The 14,215-nt window shown below is 37.9% G+C and overlaps 1 protein-coding gene across 5 annotated transcripts in view; it reads left to right on the top strand.

Moving 5' to 3' along the window:
• Positions 1-14,215, top strand: part of TDRD3 (tudor domain containing 3) — a 107,141-nt gene that overhangs the window by 55,220 nt on the left and 37,706 nt on the right. For all 5 annotated transcript variants that reach the window (XM_080376191.1, XM_080376193.1, XM_080376192.1 and 2 more), the window contains 6 exons: positions 72-232; positions 2,353-2,494; positions 6,790-6,861; positions 7,399-7,548; positions 8,233-8,373; positions 13,791-13,947. In XM_080376191.1, the coding sequence (XP_080232317.1) occupies positions 72-232; positions 2,353-2,494; positions 6,790-6,861; positions 7,399-7,548; positions 8,233-8,373; positions 13,791-13,947 (823 nt within the window). The remainder of the gene's footprint in view (positions 1-71; positions 233-2,352; positions 2,495-6,789; positions 6,862-7,398; positions 7,549-8,232; positions 8,374-13,790; positions 13,948-14,215) is intronic.

Here is a 14,215-nt window from a genome sequence, read left to right on the forward strand (position 1 = left end):
AGTGTGCCTAGGTATTAGTGTGTTTGCTTAATGGTGTTAACAGTTTTGTCTTTTCTGCTTTGCATATGTAGCTGGAAGGGCCATGTGTTCTGCAAATACAGAAAATACGCAATGTTGCTGCACCAAAGGATAATGAAGAATCTCAGGCTGCTCCCAGAATGTTACGTTTACAGATGACTGACGGACACACAAGCTGCACAGCTATAGAATACAGTAGCATGTCAAAAATAAGGTGAAAAATGTTTCTTTTCAAATTTTACTGTGATACTTAAATGTCCTTTAAATAATGAAAGTGTCCTTAGTGATATCTGGAAAAAATTGCTCGGCAAAACAAGCTTCCTTCTCAAATTCTGTATGTAAAGGAGGACCTTGAATTCAGCATGCAAAGGTGTATATGAATGTAATATACAATACCGTGTATGCTGAAGTACATAATGGAAGAAAGTGGATTTTTGCAGCTATCTGCTGAGTCTGTGTTGACACAACTTGCAGCATTTTCGGTGTGTGCAGACTTGACCCAAATTCCCAGTTTTTAGGAGTAGCAGAGCTTTTGCCTGACTTTGGTAGCAGGAATGTCACAGACCTGACATACCTAAGTTAGTGCAACTAGTGCTGCTTTACCATGGGCAAAGCTTTAACTTGGGTTGAATTAGTAAATATTTCTTCAATTAAAAATGAAGACTAAGAGCACTAACTACTGTTGAAGATGGGGATTTTTTGTGTGTTTGGTTATGAAGGTGCTGAAAATTCTCTTTATAGTGTTTAGTCTCTGGAGTCATGGTGCACTTTGCTTTAGTTCAGATGACAATGTAAAAAAAAATAATCTTCCTCTCTCTGCTAGCTGCAACAGTTAGATACAGATATACACTTCATTTTTTTGATATCATATTTTACTGTTAAAATGCTCCTTCTCAGCAGGAGCCAGCTTGCAGTTTAGTGTGGTGCTGTCTTAAAAGGTAGAACACTTAATGATACTTTAATTTTAGTTTCAGCCAGCAGAACTTGGAATATCATATTCCAATGTGAATATAAAGAGAAGAGCAAACAGGCTCCTGTGTAAGTGGTTTCTAGATCACAAAATAAAGAACAAAACCCAGAAGGAGACATAATTTAAAAGGTTTTAGATAAAATTTCAAACAAGTCAGAGAACTCATCACTCTAGTAATGGTGTGAGCTCTTTTCAAGTAATGTTGTACAGAAATTTAATTTCTTCTGTGTGTGGTTATTTCAGGTTTGAAGTTGGACTGTTAACATGGAATAATATGCTGTTTCAGTACATAGTGTTTCTTTAAATAAATAAACCCTGAAGTTTTCTTTTCAATGGAAAGTTCTTAATGGTTAGGGTTTTCATTTACCCTGCCCCTCCTTTGCACAATTTTCATTTTTTCTATATTTCTTGTCTAATTTTTACAATCTTACTTTCTTTGCTTTTATGAGAACAATAGTGAAAATCCATTAATATTGCTAAGGTTAATGCCACTGGTGCTGAAATTGGCTTACTCCATTGTGAATGTTCCTCACCGTGTGGTATGGTCCTGTGATTCCAACAACAGATTTAGCATATTTTAAATAGCTCATTGTGTCTCAGTTGAAAGGTTACATCTGACTGTGTCCTGTTTCTCACAAGAACAATCAGTTTCCAGGTTGTGCTGCTTGTCTTACCTTCCAATTATGGGTTGGAGATGTGTGATTCTTTCATGCATCTGCCGTTGTTTTTCACTGGGTAGATTCACATGACAAGAAGGCAAGGTACCTCCTTTTGGGAGGTGACCACAGAGAGCATCCATATGTTTTAAAATGATAGAGTAATGAGAGAAGCAGCACTGCAAGATGCATACTTTTTGTATTTATTGTGGTACAGTCCTGGCTGTTAGTAATGTATAGAAAGCTTCTTTTCTAACAGCTCTTTGTCTTCTTCTGAGTTAAACAGCTAAAACAAATGAGATCATTAACCGTCTGGAGATCCTCTATTTATTAACTATAAATACAACCTAGGATGAGGAATTTACTCGTAGACAACTAACTTTGAGATATCTTCTGTTAGTCTAAACAAGTCATATCCTTCATTTGGTATTGTTAAATTTGATTTTAACCAAACAGACAATTTGCAAACATTAATCTCTGTTAGAATCTAATTTGCAATATGGCATTTTTGTGTAATGAGTAGGAAGTATTCCAATAAAGCTATTGAAAAGTACTGTGCATACTGAAGGAATAATTGCAAAGGTTTTTGATGCTTATTTTTTATTATAAAATATGACAATGTTGGAAGTATGAGAGACTTCTCTATGTTTTTGGTAGCAGAATATTAATAACTGTATTTGAAACATTTGGCTTTGTTTCTGCTTCTAGCCTGAACACTCCACCTGGAACAAAAGTTAAGCTTTCAGGAATTGTTGAAGTGAGAAATGGATTCTTGCTGTTGGATGACAGTAACACAGCAGTTCTTGGAGGTGAAGTGGAGCATCTGATAGAAAAGTGGGAATTACAAAGGGTGAGGTAACACCACTGGAAATGCTTGTCTTGCAGGATGCATATTACATCTAATGATATCAACCTTAACGTGTTGACTGTGAATTTTCATATGATGAGCTTTTGGAACTTCACTGTCCCAATAGTTTTAGGGATGCAGCCAAATATATGTAAATTAGGCCTTATGTATAGTGTTGCAAATGAGGAAATGATAAGTGGTCCTCCGTGGGAACTGATTGATTTCATAGTCTGCAGGGACTGAAAACATTAATCAAATGTATAAAATTTATTTTATTACAGTCATGGGTGGTTGCTTTCCTAAACAGTATGTTCAGTACCAAAATATGGTGTGATGCCTTTTACTATTATCATCTGCAGGCTCTGTATTTTTGAGGCAAAAAAATAACAGTTAGTGTGTGGAAAGCATTGAAGTTGTTAACCTTAAGTATGAATTCTGTATTGCAGATTTCATCAGTTCTTTATGTAAATTTATTATTAGAAAGACAAATTGGAGGATATAAAATCTTTCAAAAAGCTATAAATACTTCTAAACGTCTTTGCTCTGTTTTAGCTTGGTTCCTGTTTCAATAGAACAAAAGTTGCTGCAGGAAGACTTTTCCGTACATTTCCTCATGAATTCGTAGGGCAGGAAGTTTTGACCCTGCTGCCATCAATCCTAAATACTTGTCAGATTAACTATCGCTACTACTACCAAACATATCTCTCTATTTTAACATCCGCATCTCCGAAACAGAGTAGCTGCTTATGAACATGATGGTCATTTCTGTGTAAAGTACTACTTTTATTGTTGGTGATGCTGAGTTTGGCAAAGTTGCTTTTGTTACAGCTAGCCATCTTTGGTGTTTGTTTGCATCTTACAAATTTGAGCAAACTGGCCCAAAATCTGTTTGAACATTTGGGTTACACAGTGTCCATTCTATTAGATTCTGGCATCCCTTTCGTGCTTTTGTAGTTGAAAATACTTTTTAAAAAACATTCCTGGTTTTAAATGAAGCTGTCTGATTAAAAAGAAGTTTCTAGGGCCAACAGCAGAAACATCCCATTTTATTGGTTTTAAAGTCTTGTGAGTTCTCTCTCCAGTCAAAAAACACTTAAGTTGTGAGATTGATGGGGACAGGAGAGACACACATAGAACTAATGTGTCCTGAAGGATGACATATAATTTGTAAGGGAAGGGTCAGTAGAATCAGTTAGCTTTCTTGGTGATAATTTGGACAGTCCACATTTTTATTCTTTCTAGTCTTCAATAAATGAATGCTACTTTATACATATTAATTTGTTTTTGAGGTCAATGTCAAGAAATAATTTGAAACACGTTCTTTACAAGAAAGCAAATAATTTAATAACATTGGAGTGCTGCTGACTACAGCAACTCTCAGCACTTGTTAGCCAGTTCTGTTGGCTTTATGTAATGTTTAAAAGAGAGGTAAGTAAATTTCCACTGATTTACTCTGGTAACATTAAGTATAAAAAGGTAACTATTGCTTATTGCTATCCCCTCAATTCTCTGGTTCCATCTTGCAATTTGCCAGAGTATTGTTTTCTTTTTCTCGTTGCCCAGCTGACGGCACATGGTCAGGTTCCCAGCGTGAATGTGGCTGTGTCAGAAAACTTGTGGGTGACAAGAAATCAGTTTGGACAGGTGAACTGTGATCACTGGAAATCGTAGTTCAAGTTCTGTATCCAGACTGACAGCTAGACATATAGGGCTCAAACAAATCTATAGAAGTGAAGTGCTACTTTCATAGCAGTTTCCTTATGAACTCTATGTTTCTGTCTTGTTCAGAAAGCTTTACAGAGGCAAACAGTTGACAAAGAAGCAAGACTGTCAACTCTTGATGATATTTAACTTAGGACATTGCCACTCCTTGTCTAATCTTGCCACTGAAGCTTAAATGAAATGCTAAACTGTGGTAGCATAAAAATAAAAATTGTATTTGTGTGACTACTTGAAATTACTTGTTTAGAAGCCAGGTTTTTTTCTTTCCACTACAGTGTCTGAGAAGTGTTAATTGGGCTTCTTGTGTAGGTGATGAAATAAATGTCTTTTATATTTAGTAAAAAAGTTAGTGCTATAAAGTCAAATAGTATTGCAAAACTTTAGAATTGAAGTTGTTTATTCAGTCTTAAATTATTACCCTTGCACCTACCTGTCAGCTTCTAGTTGTGTAGTTGCATTACCTTACCGTTTTGTTCCATTCAGAATGACGTTTGAAATTTGCTTTTGGGAAGAATCAAGTTTTAGTAATGGGAGACTCACACTAAAATATAGTGCATGTGGAATGAACGTGATATTATTACACTGCATGTGGAATGAATGTGGTATTCCTTGTAGCATTCAATTTTACCATAAGCTAGTTCTTGCCTAGAAATTTCGATATTTTTAAGTGTTGCTGTTTAAGTGATGGTCAATAAATAAGGAGTTAATGAGAATGTTCCTGTGTGATCTTCTAGATTATTTGGAAATATAAGGAAATATGTCATGCATTTCTTTAGGTGCGAATAGAGTTCCAAATAACTTGTCTTTCATAGTTTTCTGGTGGTGATTGGTGTTTTAGTCGGTAAGAATTTAAATCAGTGAGGATCCATATCTGCAAGAGGTTGCTGGTACCCTTCTTATGAAGGAAGAGTACTTTTTGTGTTGCTATTAATCAGAATAGGAGGTCATATGTAAAGTGAAGGTTGAAGCAAATTTTGCTGAGATGATTGGTGAGACTGGTAGGCTTTTATATTTTAAAAATGCATAATCCGTGAAATCACATTTTATCTAAAAGTGAAGTTCTCTAGTATACTTAATGATTCTTCAATTTTAGTGAAGGTGAAGCTAAATACTGAGTTTGCCTTGTGGGAAAAGGGGGTAGTTTTATGTATACTTCAAAATTCATATTAGAAAGTCTGAAGGTATAACAGTATATAATATCTGTAAGTTCAGTCTCCTATTGTAAGCCTTTGTATCTTAAGAGAGTCCCTAGGAAAATTTTTTAATGTCACAATCGAAATACAGCAGAAAGAGAAAGGCATGCTAAATGTATTTTAAAAGAGTTTATTCTAAGTGGTAGCTGCTGCTGTGCTATGGGCAGATTTAACCATAAGGTTAAAAAAATACTGTTGCCAGTTTGCTTTTTATTTGGTGCAAAGTGAAATTGAATTTCCAGAACAGTTGTTCTCACTTCTCAGCTGGCTACCTGAGAGGAAGGTGTCAAGGCTGTTTTTTACTATTAGGCAGAGTTCTTTCATTTTGGATAACAATTTTATGCCATAGATTGTTATTTGATGATTCAAATATATGATTCAAAAACAGCTAAATGTTAGTAAATATGGAGTCTGTTCTTAAATGCTTTTTAGCTATTTGTCAGATTACATGTTTGAGAAGTAGTTTGCTGATCAATTTAGCACAGGTACTGTATTTCTCATAAAGCCATAGGGGAAATCTCCTAGTGGCACAGCATTTTGTTTCCAACAGTGTCAAAAAGACATGATTTTTAAGGATAGCACACGGCCCGAGCTCTTATACAGCCTTGGCATCCAGAATTGTTGTATTATGCTTTATCAGGGGATACAATCCTGACTAATCCTTTCAGTATTTGCTTATGCATGAGTTCATGAATTTCACAGAATGGTTGAGGTTGGAAGGAATCTCTGTAGTCATCTGGTCCAACCCTCCCTGCTCAAGCAGGGCCACCTAGAGCCTGCTACCCAGGCCAATGTCCAGGCAGCTTTTGAATATCTCCAGGGATGGGGAGTCCACAACCTCCCTGGGCAACCTGTGCCAGCACTTAGTCACCCTCATGGTAAAAAAAGTGTTTTCTAATGTTCAGAAGGAGCCTCCTGTGTTTCAGTTTGTGCCAATGGTTTCTTGTCCTGTCAGTGGGCACCAGTGGAAAGGGTCTGACTCCATCTTCTTTACAGTCTCTCTTCAGGTATTTGTGTAGATTGGCAAGATCCCACTGAGCCTTCTCTAGGCTGAATTGGTCCAATCTCTTCTTAAACATGCTGGAACTACGCCTTTTACAATGGCTAGTGGCAGCAAGTTCACTGGGCACTGTGTAAAGGAACATCTGATGCCTATTTATGTGTCCCTTTGTTCTGTTAGTGTAGATTTTGATATATAGCTGTTTTTTCTGCACTTGCTGTATGTGTTGTATATGTGACTTTGCAAATTTTCATTATTTTCTTTGTTTCCCTGCCCCTCATCCAGCATTATCCTTAAGTGCTCCAGGTTTTCCAGTATATCCTTACTTTTTATGCTGAAAATGTTTATCTTGCAATTTATGAATCAACAACTTTCTTTTACAGAGCTTAGCAAAACACAATAGGAGTAACATTGGGACAGAAGGTGGCCCTCCCCCTTTTGTACCTTTTGGACAGGTATAGTGTACTTCTCTTTCTGCTATTTTGCAAAAAATACCCTGTATCGTGTTATCTAGGGGACCTGGTTCCAGGTAGATAAAGACTATCAATACATCTTAGGTCATGATGACTTGGATCTAAAAAATGTGCCTGTTGAAAAAAAAATGTTGATCCTTGTCAATTTGCTATTTTATTTAAAAATTTAACATTTTTCCTCTCAATTTCAAATTAAAATTTATTTAGTATGTGGAGCCTTTGATTCTTTGGTCAGATCTTGTAGACAGTAACATAGTCCTTCCTTAAATGCTGAAGCTATTTACAAGAATTATATGAGCTACACCATGAACTAAGCTTAAAACATTAGTCATTCTTTTTGGCCTTTCTGTGGGACCTGAGGAGTGTGCTTTCCGCTAAGGCATGTTAGATGTCCTAGGTGTATGCTTTTACTATCATGTTCTTTAGATAAAGTTGTGCTACTGTAATAGAGTAATCCTTTATTTTTTTCAATTGAGGGTAGGCAGAAGAGTGAATTCAAACTTTCTTTTGCTTTTTCAGAAATGTGCATCTCATGTGCAAGTGGACAGTAGAGAGCTTGATCGCAGAAAGACGCTGCAAATGACAAATACTGTAAAAACTGTTGTGGACAATGATGAATTTGAAAAGCAGAGAACAGCTGCTATTGCAGAAGTAGCAAAGAGCAAGGAGGTTAGAATGCATGTGTTACAGCATTTTACTTACTGTGATTGATCTTTTCTTCTTAAGTATTTCTTAAATGACAAGAGCTTTCTGATGTTTGCATTCTTATAATTCTCCATATATCTTTAAAAAGAGGAATCAAACTGTGTCCTTTGGATTGATGAGTATGTTCTTATTTTAGTAAGGCTAATAAATGTATATTAAATGTTTTATTGTAGATATGATTTTTATTTGGTGCAAGTTTTAAAAAAAGTGTTTTTTACAATTTAGCTAAAGAGAGTTAAGTAATAAATACAGGTTATCAATTTTCGACTGCTTTTTTTCAGTTCTCAAAACCTCATGATTCCCTGCATTCAGTCGGAACGAATACCTAGGAAGTTCAGTTCTAACATGTCAGGGTTTTATGCCCTTCCTTGGTTTTCTTTTTAGTTTATTTTTCCCAAGGTTTGCTTCGGAAGTCATGAAAACTAGAATGATATACCCTTTTTACAGCCTCATTTGGGCATAGGGGGAAAAAATACCTACCTAATAAATTAATCTTTTTTGTATGTGTAAATTATTTGTTGATGCAAATATAATCATAAAAATATCACTGCATCAAATTTACCGCACTTTTGCTACTAGCTAAATATTAAGGCTTATTTTCATAATTTCTGTTTACTGAAATGGTTTTTTTTTTGTGCTTCTCTGAAGACTAAGACATTTGGAGGAGGTGGTGGTAATAGCAGAAGTAATCTCAGTGTGAGTGCTGGAGGGAATCGAAACAGGGAACTGTTCCAGAAAGAGAAGATAACAAAACCTGAGGGAAAGAATGAAGGTGTCTACCGAGAACTGGTAAGGTGGAAGACTTAAATGGAACCTTAAACATGTACTGTTAAGAAACAAAAAACAAATGTAACAAAAATAAAACCAAGAGGCCCTGAGGAATAGGGGCTGACCTTTCAATTTAGTTTGAAGTCTGTTTGGAATACTTAAGGTATTTTTATACTTTACTGAGTTACTTATGAGTTTCAATGTGATTTTTTGTAAAAAAAAAAAATCAAGTAATAATAAATTGATGTCTTACCTAGTAAGTTCTAAATCCAAGTCCTCGCAAAAGAAAAGTAGTAGTGTGTGTGGAACAGGACATAACAGTATAGTTTTATTTTCTTGTTTAGATAAGCTTAACAGTCTTGCATGTTAATGGAGGATTTGAACCACCTTGGTATCTGTTGGAGGGACAACACAGCAGGGCATAGGCAATCTAGGAGGTTCTTGGAATGATTTGGCAATAACCTCCTTCTCCAAGTGATAGAAGAGCCAACAAGTAGAGGTGCCACGCTGGACCCTGTGACCAGCGGGGAGGGGCTGGTGGGGAATGTGAAGCTTAAGAGCAGCCTTGGGTGCAGTGACCACAAAATGGTGGACTTCAGGATCCTTAGGGCAGTGAGGAGGGTGTGCAACAAGATTGCTATCTGGAATTCTGGAGAGCAGACTTTGGCCTCTTCAGGGATGTGCTTGAGAGAATACCATGGGATAGAGCCGTGGAGGGAAGAAGTGCCCGAAAAGCTGGTTAATATTCACGGATCACCTCTTCTGTGTTCAGCAGCAGTGTGTTCCAACAAAGACAAAGTTGTGCAAAAAAGCCAGGAGGCCTGCATGGTTGCACAAGGAGTTCCACACAAATAGGAAGCCTACAGAGAGTAGAAACCAAGGGCAGGTAGTCTGGGGGGAATACAGAGAAACTGTCTCAGCATCCAGGGATCGGGTTAGGAAAGCTAAAGCCCTGATGGAATTAAATCTGGCTAGGGACATCAAAGGCAACAAGGAAAGCTTCTGTAGGTATGTTGGTGATAAAAGCAAGAGCAGAAAGAATGTGGGCCCTCTCCAGAAGGAAATGGGGTATCTGGTTACCTGGGATATGAAGAAGGCTGAGGTACTCGATGACTTTTTTGCCAAAGTCTTCACTGGTAAGTGTTCCAGCCACACTGCCCAAGTCACGGAAAGAAAAGGCAAGGACTAGGAGAGTGAGGAACTGCCCAATGTAGGAGAAGATCTGGTTCAAGACCAACTAAGGAAACTGAAGCCGCACAAGTCCATGAGACCTGGTGAAATGGATTCAGAGGGAACTGGTGGATGAAGCGGCTAAGCCACTGTCCATCATACTTGAGAAGCTGTAGCAGCCCAGTGAAGTTGCCATGGACTGGAAAAGGGGAAACATAATCCTTGTTTTTTAAAAAGGGAAATAAGGAAAACCCGAAAATCTACAGGCTGGTCAGTCTCACCTTGGTGCCTGTTAAGATCATGGAGCAGATTCTCCTGGAAGCTATTTTAAGGCACATGGAAAATGAGGAGGTGATTAGTGACAGCCAGCATGGCTTCACTAAGGGCGCATCATGCCTGACAATTTGGTGGAGTTCTACAGCGGGGTTACAGTGTTAGTGGATGAGGGAACAGCAGCTGATGTCATCTACCTGGACTTGTGCAAAACATTTGACTCTGACCCACATGATGTCCTTGTCTCGAAACTGGAGAGACATGGATTCAGTCGGTGGACTACCTGATGGATAAGGAATTGGCTGGATGGTCACACTGAAAGACTTGTGGTCAACAGCTCAATGTCCAAGTGGAGACTGGTGACGAGTGGTGCTTCTCAGGGGTCTGTACTGGATCTGGTGCTGTTCAGCATCTTTGTTGGTGACATGGACAGTGGGATGGAGTACACCCTCAGCAAGTTTGCCAGTGACACCAGGCTGTGTGGTGTGGTTGACATGCTGGAGGGAAGGAAGGCCGTCCAGAGAGACCTTGAGAGAGCTGGGCCCAAGTGAACCTCATGAAGTTCAAGAAGGCCAAGTGCAAGGTCCTGCACGTGGGTTGGGACAACACCCACTATCAATACAGGCTGGATGGAGAATGGATTGGGAGTGGCCCTGGGGAGGAAGGACTTGGGGTTGCTGGTGGACAAAAACCTCAATATGACCTGGCAACATGCACTTGCAGTCTGGAAAACCAGCCATATCCTGGGCTGCATCAGAAGTGTGGCCCAGCAGATCGAAGGAGGTGATTCTCCCCCTCTGCTCTACTCTTGTGAGACCCCACCTGGAGTACTGTGTTCAGCTCTGGAGCCCCCAGCATAACAAGGATATGAACCTGTTGGAGTGAGCCCAGAGAAGGGCCACAGAGATCATCAGAGGGCTGGAACACCTCTCCTATCAAGACAGGCTGAGACAGTTGGGGTTGTTCAGCCTGGAGAAGAGAAGGCTCTGGGAAGACCTTGTAGCAGCCTGCCAGTACCTAAAGGAGCTCTACAAGAAAGCTGGAGAGGGACTTTTTACCAGGGAATATTAGTGATAGGACAAGGGGTAATAGTTTTAAATTGAAAGAGGGTAGATTAGGTATTAGGAAGAAATTCTTTACTGTGAGGGTGATGAGGCACTGGAACAGGTTGCCCAGAGGAGCTGTGGATGCTCTGTCCCTGGATATGTTCATGGCCAGGCTGGGTGGGGCTTTGAGCAACCTGCTGTAGTGGAAGGTGTCCTTGCCTATGGTAGTGGGGTTGGAACCAGATGATCTTTAAGGTCCCTTCCAGCCCACACCATTCTGTGATTTATTAATTAATTTTAATGTAGCTTTTCTTCTGAATTAATGTAATATTTATTTTAAGAATCTGTTTTCAACCATTGCTTTGACATCAAGAAAACCAAGTGGTGCTCTGACACTTAAAACAACCAAGTAGAAATACTACTGTTGTGACATGAGAATGTCATGCTTACATGGTAACAAGTACTGTTCCCTTTTGAGTAAGGCAGGTTACCATTAGAGAATCTGAATTTTTCCCCTTAACCCGAAATATCACCTTCCAATGTATTTCTTAACTTTATACTTACTGAGAAGTGTTCTTTGGGATCACTGCATTGAATTAGGTGGGTATAAAATGAGAAGTTATTGATGTTTGTTTTGATTACTTCAGTAATCTAAAAGTTTATGATGGAGGAAATATTTTTTTCAAGAACAACTCTGGAGAGGAATTTCCAAGTATGTAATAACAATGATTCTGATTTGAATGATGAAAGACTGAAAGAGCTATCACAACAATATAGTAATTCAGTGAACCAGTATTAAAATATTGATTATAAATATAATTTATTGTTGAATATTTTTCATCTTATTTACCTTTAATGAAGGTTTAAGAATGAGAAGAAAAGATATTTAGGAACAGTAACTGCCTGTTATAATTTTGTTCTAATAGTGTCTGTCGTCATCTCACAGCAAGGAGAACCTCCAGCAGTGCTTAGGATCTTAGGATGCTACCTTTTTTCACAAACAGTCTTTGTATCTGGGAAATTGCCATTCCCTTGGGTCTCAATTTGTGACCTATCGAAGATTTTTTTTTTTAATCCATAGCTGAGAGTACAGGTACTGTATCTATGAGTCTTCAGTTCCCACTGGTCTTTGAATGTAGCTGTCATGCACAGAATTTCCACCATTGAAAGGAGGTGGAGCAGGAGTAATGGCTAGAGGTTCTCATCCAAACCAGCTGCATACCTACAAAGATGAGTGAAGCAGATTTGCTGAGCAAGTACTCTCAGTTGGACCCTTGTTGCCATACAGAAGAATTTACGAGAATGGCCTATTAAAAATAAGACATTAGTTAGGCAACTTGAAGTCAGACTCAAGTGGGATGATGATTTGCTGTAGACGCTGAGGTCATATTTCTGCCCTATTGATCTTCAAAGACCTTTTAAATTGCTATTCCTTAGTTTTTGAACAGTTAAATTAAGAGTGTTGTTGAGTTTGGGAATGAAGAAGGCTACGTGAAAGCATTGGAGTTAACTCCCACGTGCTCAGCAATGTTGTAGTCAAGTGCTGCAAAGTTGTGCCTTGCACCATTACAGCGATTCTTGCATAGCTAAGCATAGTTAGGAAAGTTACTTGAGTTGTTACGTATTCTGGCTTACTGTATTGAAGTACCTCTGTATAGAGATAGCAACCACAAGCACCGATTTTGTGTCTCTGCGCTGAAAAGGAGACCTTCTCCTGTCTGTTGTCCCAGAGCACAGTGTGTAGCAGGAATTAAGACAAAAAGTGAATGTATTAAAACATCAGGAGAAGTCATAATTGGAGAAATTACATCACAAGTCTGTAGAAAATTCAACAGGAAGGGCTAAATGTTATTTGCTATACAACTGTCATACGATTGTAATTTAATTCATTCTAGCAATTAAACTTCATGTTCTTCTAAGCAGTGGGAAAAAGAAGGGCTTGTGTATCTTGGAGGTTAGACTCTGTTGGGTTTGGTTGTTTGTTTTTTGGTTTTGTGGGTGTTTTGGGGGGTTGGTGGGGTTTTTTTTGTTGTGTTTTTGGTTTGTTGTTGGGTTTTTTTTTTTTGTTTTTTTTTTTTTTTTTTTTTTTTTTTTTTTGGAAGGTCACAATATAACTATTTTGGAACCTGTAGGCAAAATGTTATTTATAGGGCTTGAGTTAAGAATGTATTTGGTTGCAACTGTTGCTGTAGATTAATAACTGGCATAGTTTTGTTTGGGTGTGAAATGAGGCAGAACAGAGGGCCTAGTCCCATTTCATGTTTGCTGCATGTAGGTCTGTCTGCACTGAAAGAGGCAGTTCTTGCTTCAGTGTTTTAAAGCACAGTGCAGAAGTAAGGTTATTTTCTGTAATTACTGCTCTGATTCCTGCTTTGCCTCTTGCCATCATGCTTTATACCGTTATAAATAAGAGAGTTTGTTTTTCTGAGGAAGTTGTTTGTATTTCTTTGCTTTCTTCTACAGAACCTTTAGCAATTACATTTTCTGCATGTTTTAAGAAGTGTATACCTGAGTGTATAACTGAGATAATTGTCTGTAAAAGTTATGAAAGCATTCAAACAGGAACAAATAGCTAGTTTTTATACTGGTATTACTTTGTGAGATTTCTTTTAGTTTTCATCTCAGAGAAAGTATATTAGCCTGTTGTACTATTCCTGTGTACAGCAGGGGAAGAGGTAGTCTAGGGGAAAATTTTGCTTGAAACCACATAATATTAGAACTAAGAACTGATGAATTAATCATCATCATCATAATATTAAAACACCCTCTACTAGCAAGTTGTTTGCACATGAAAGATCATATGTGAAGATTTTATGTAAAAACTTAAATATTTATCATCAATGAAATATATTTCAGTTAAAAATAATGAAAAATTAAAGTAAAATCTGGTGGTTTTATAGGGTCTGTGTTGTATCTTATGATCAGTTCTTTGTGTAACTTTTATTTCAGGTTGATGAAAAGGCTCTAAAACACATAACAGAGATGGGTTTCAGCAAAGAAGCAGCAAGACAGGCACTTATGGATAACAGTAACAGCCTAGAGGCAGCATTAAATTTTCTTCTGAACAGCAGTAAACAAAAACCCATTCAGGGACCACCACCTCGAGGTAAAACTTGCAATGAAATGCTTTAAAACAGTGTTTACGAGCAAAGGAGTTTGTTTATGGTGGATTATTACCATAGTTATGGAAGGGTGTATCTGCATGGTTTTTTCCTGCAAGCTAGAACGCTTTGCAAACCTGAAAGCAAATACTTAAAAAAGCCTCTGTGTATTATGGCCTTGTCAGATTTTTCGAATTTGAAGTCATAGATCTGAATAGCCTTAAATGGAGAATATCTGCATCTGTTTTGTCTATGATAGAATTTTTTAAAGAT

Source organism: Falco punctatus, assembly GCF_963210335.1.
Source record: "Falco punctatus genome assembly, chromosome: 2".
Taxonomy (NCBI): Eukaryota; Metazoa; Chordata; class Aves; order Falconiformes; family Falconidae; genus Falco; species Falco punctatus.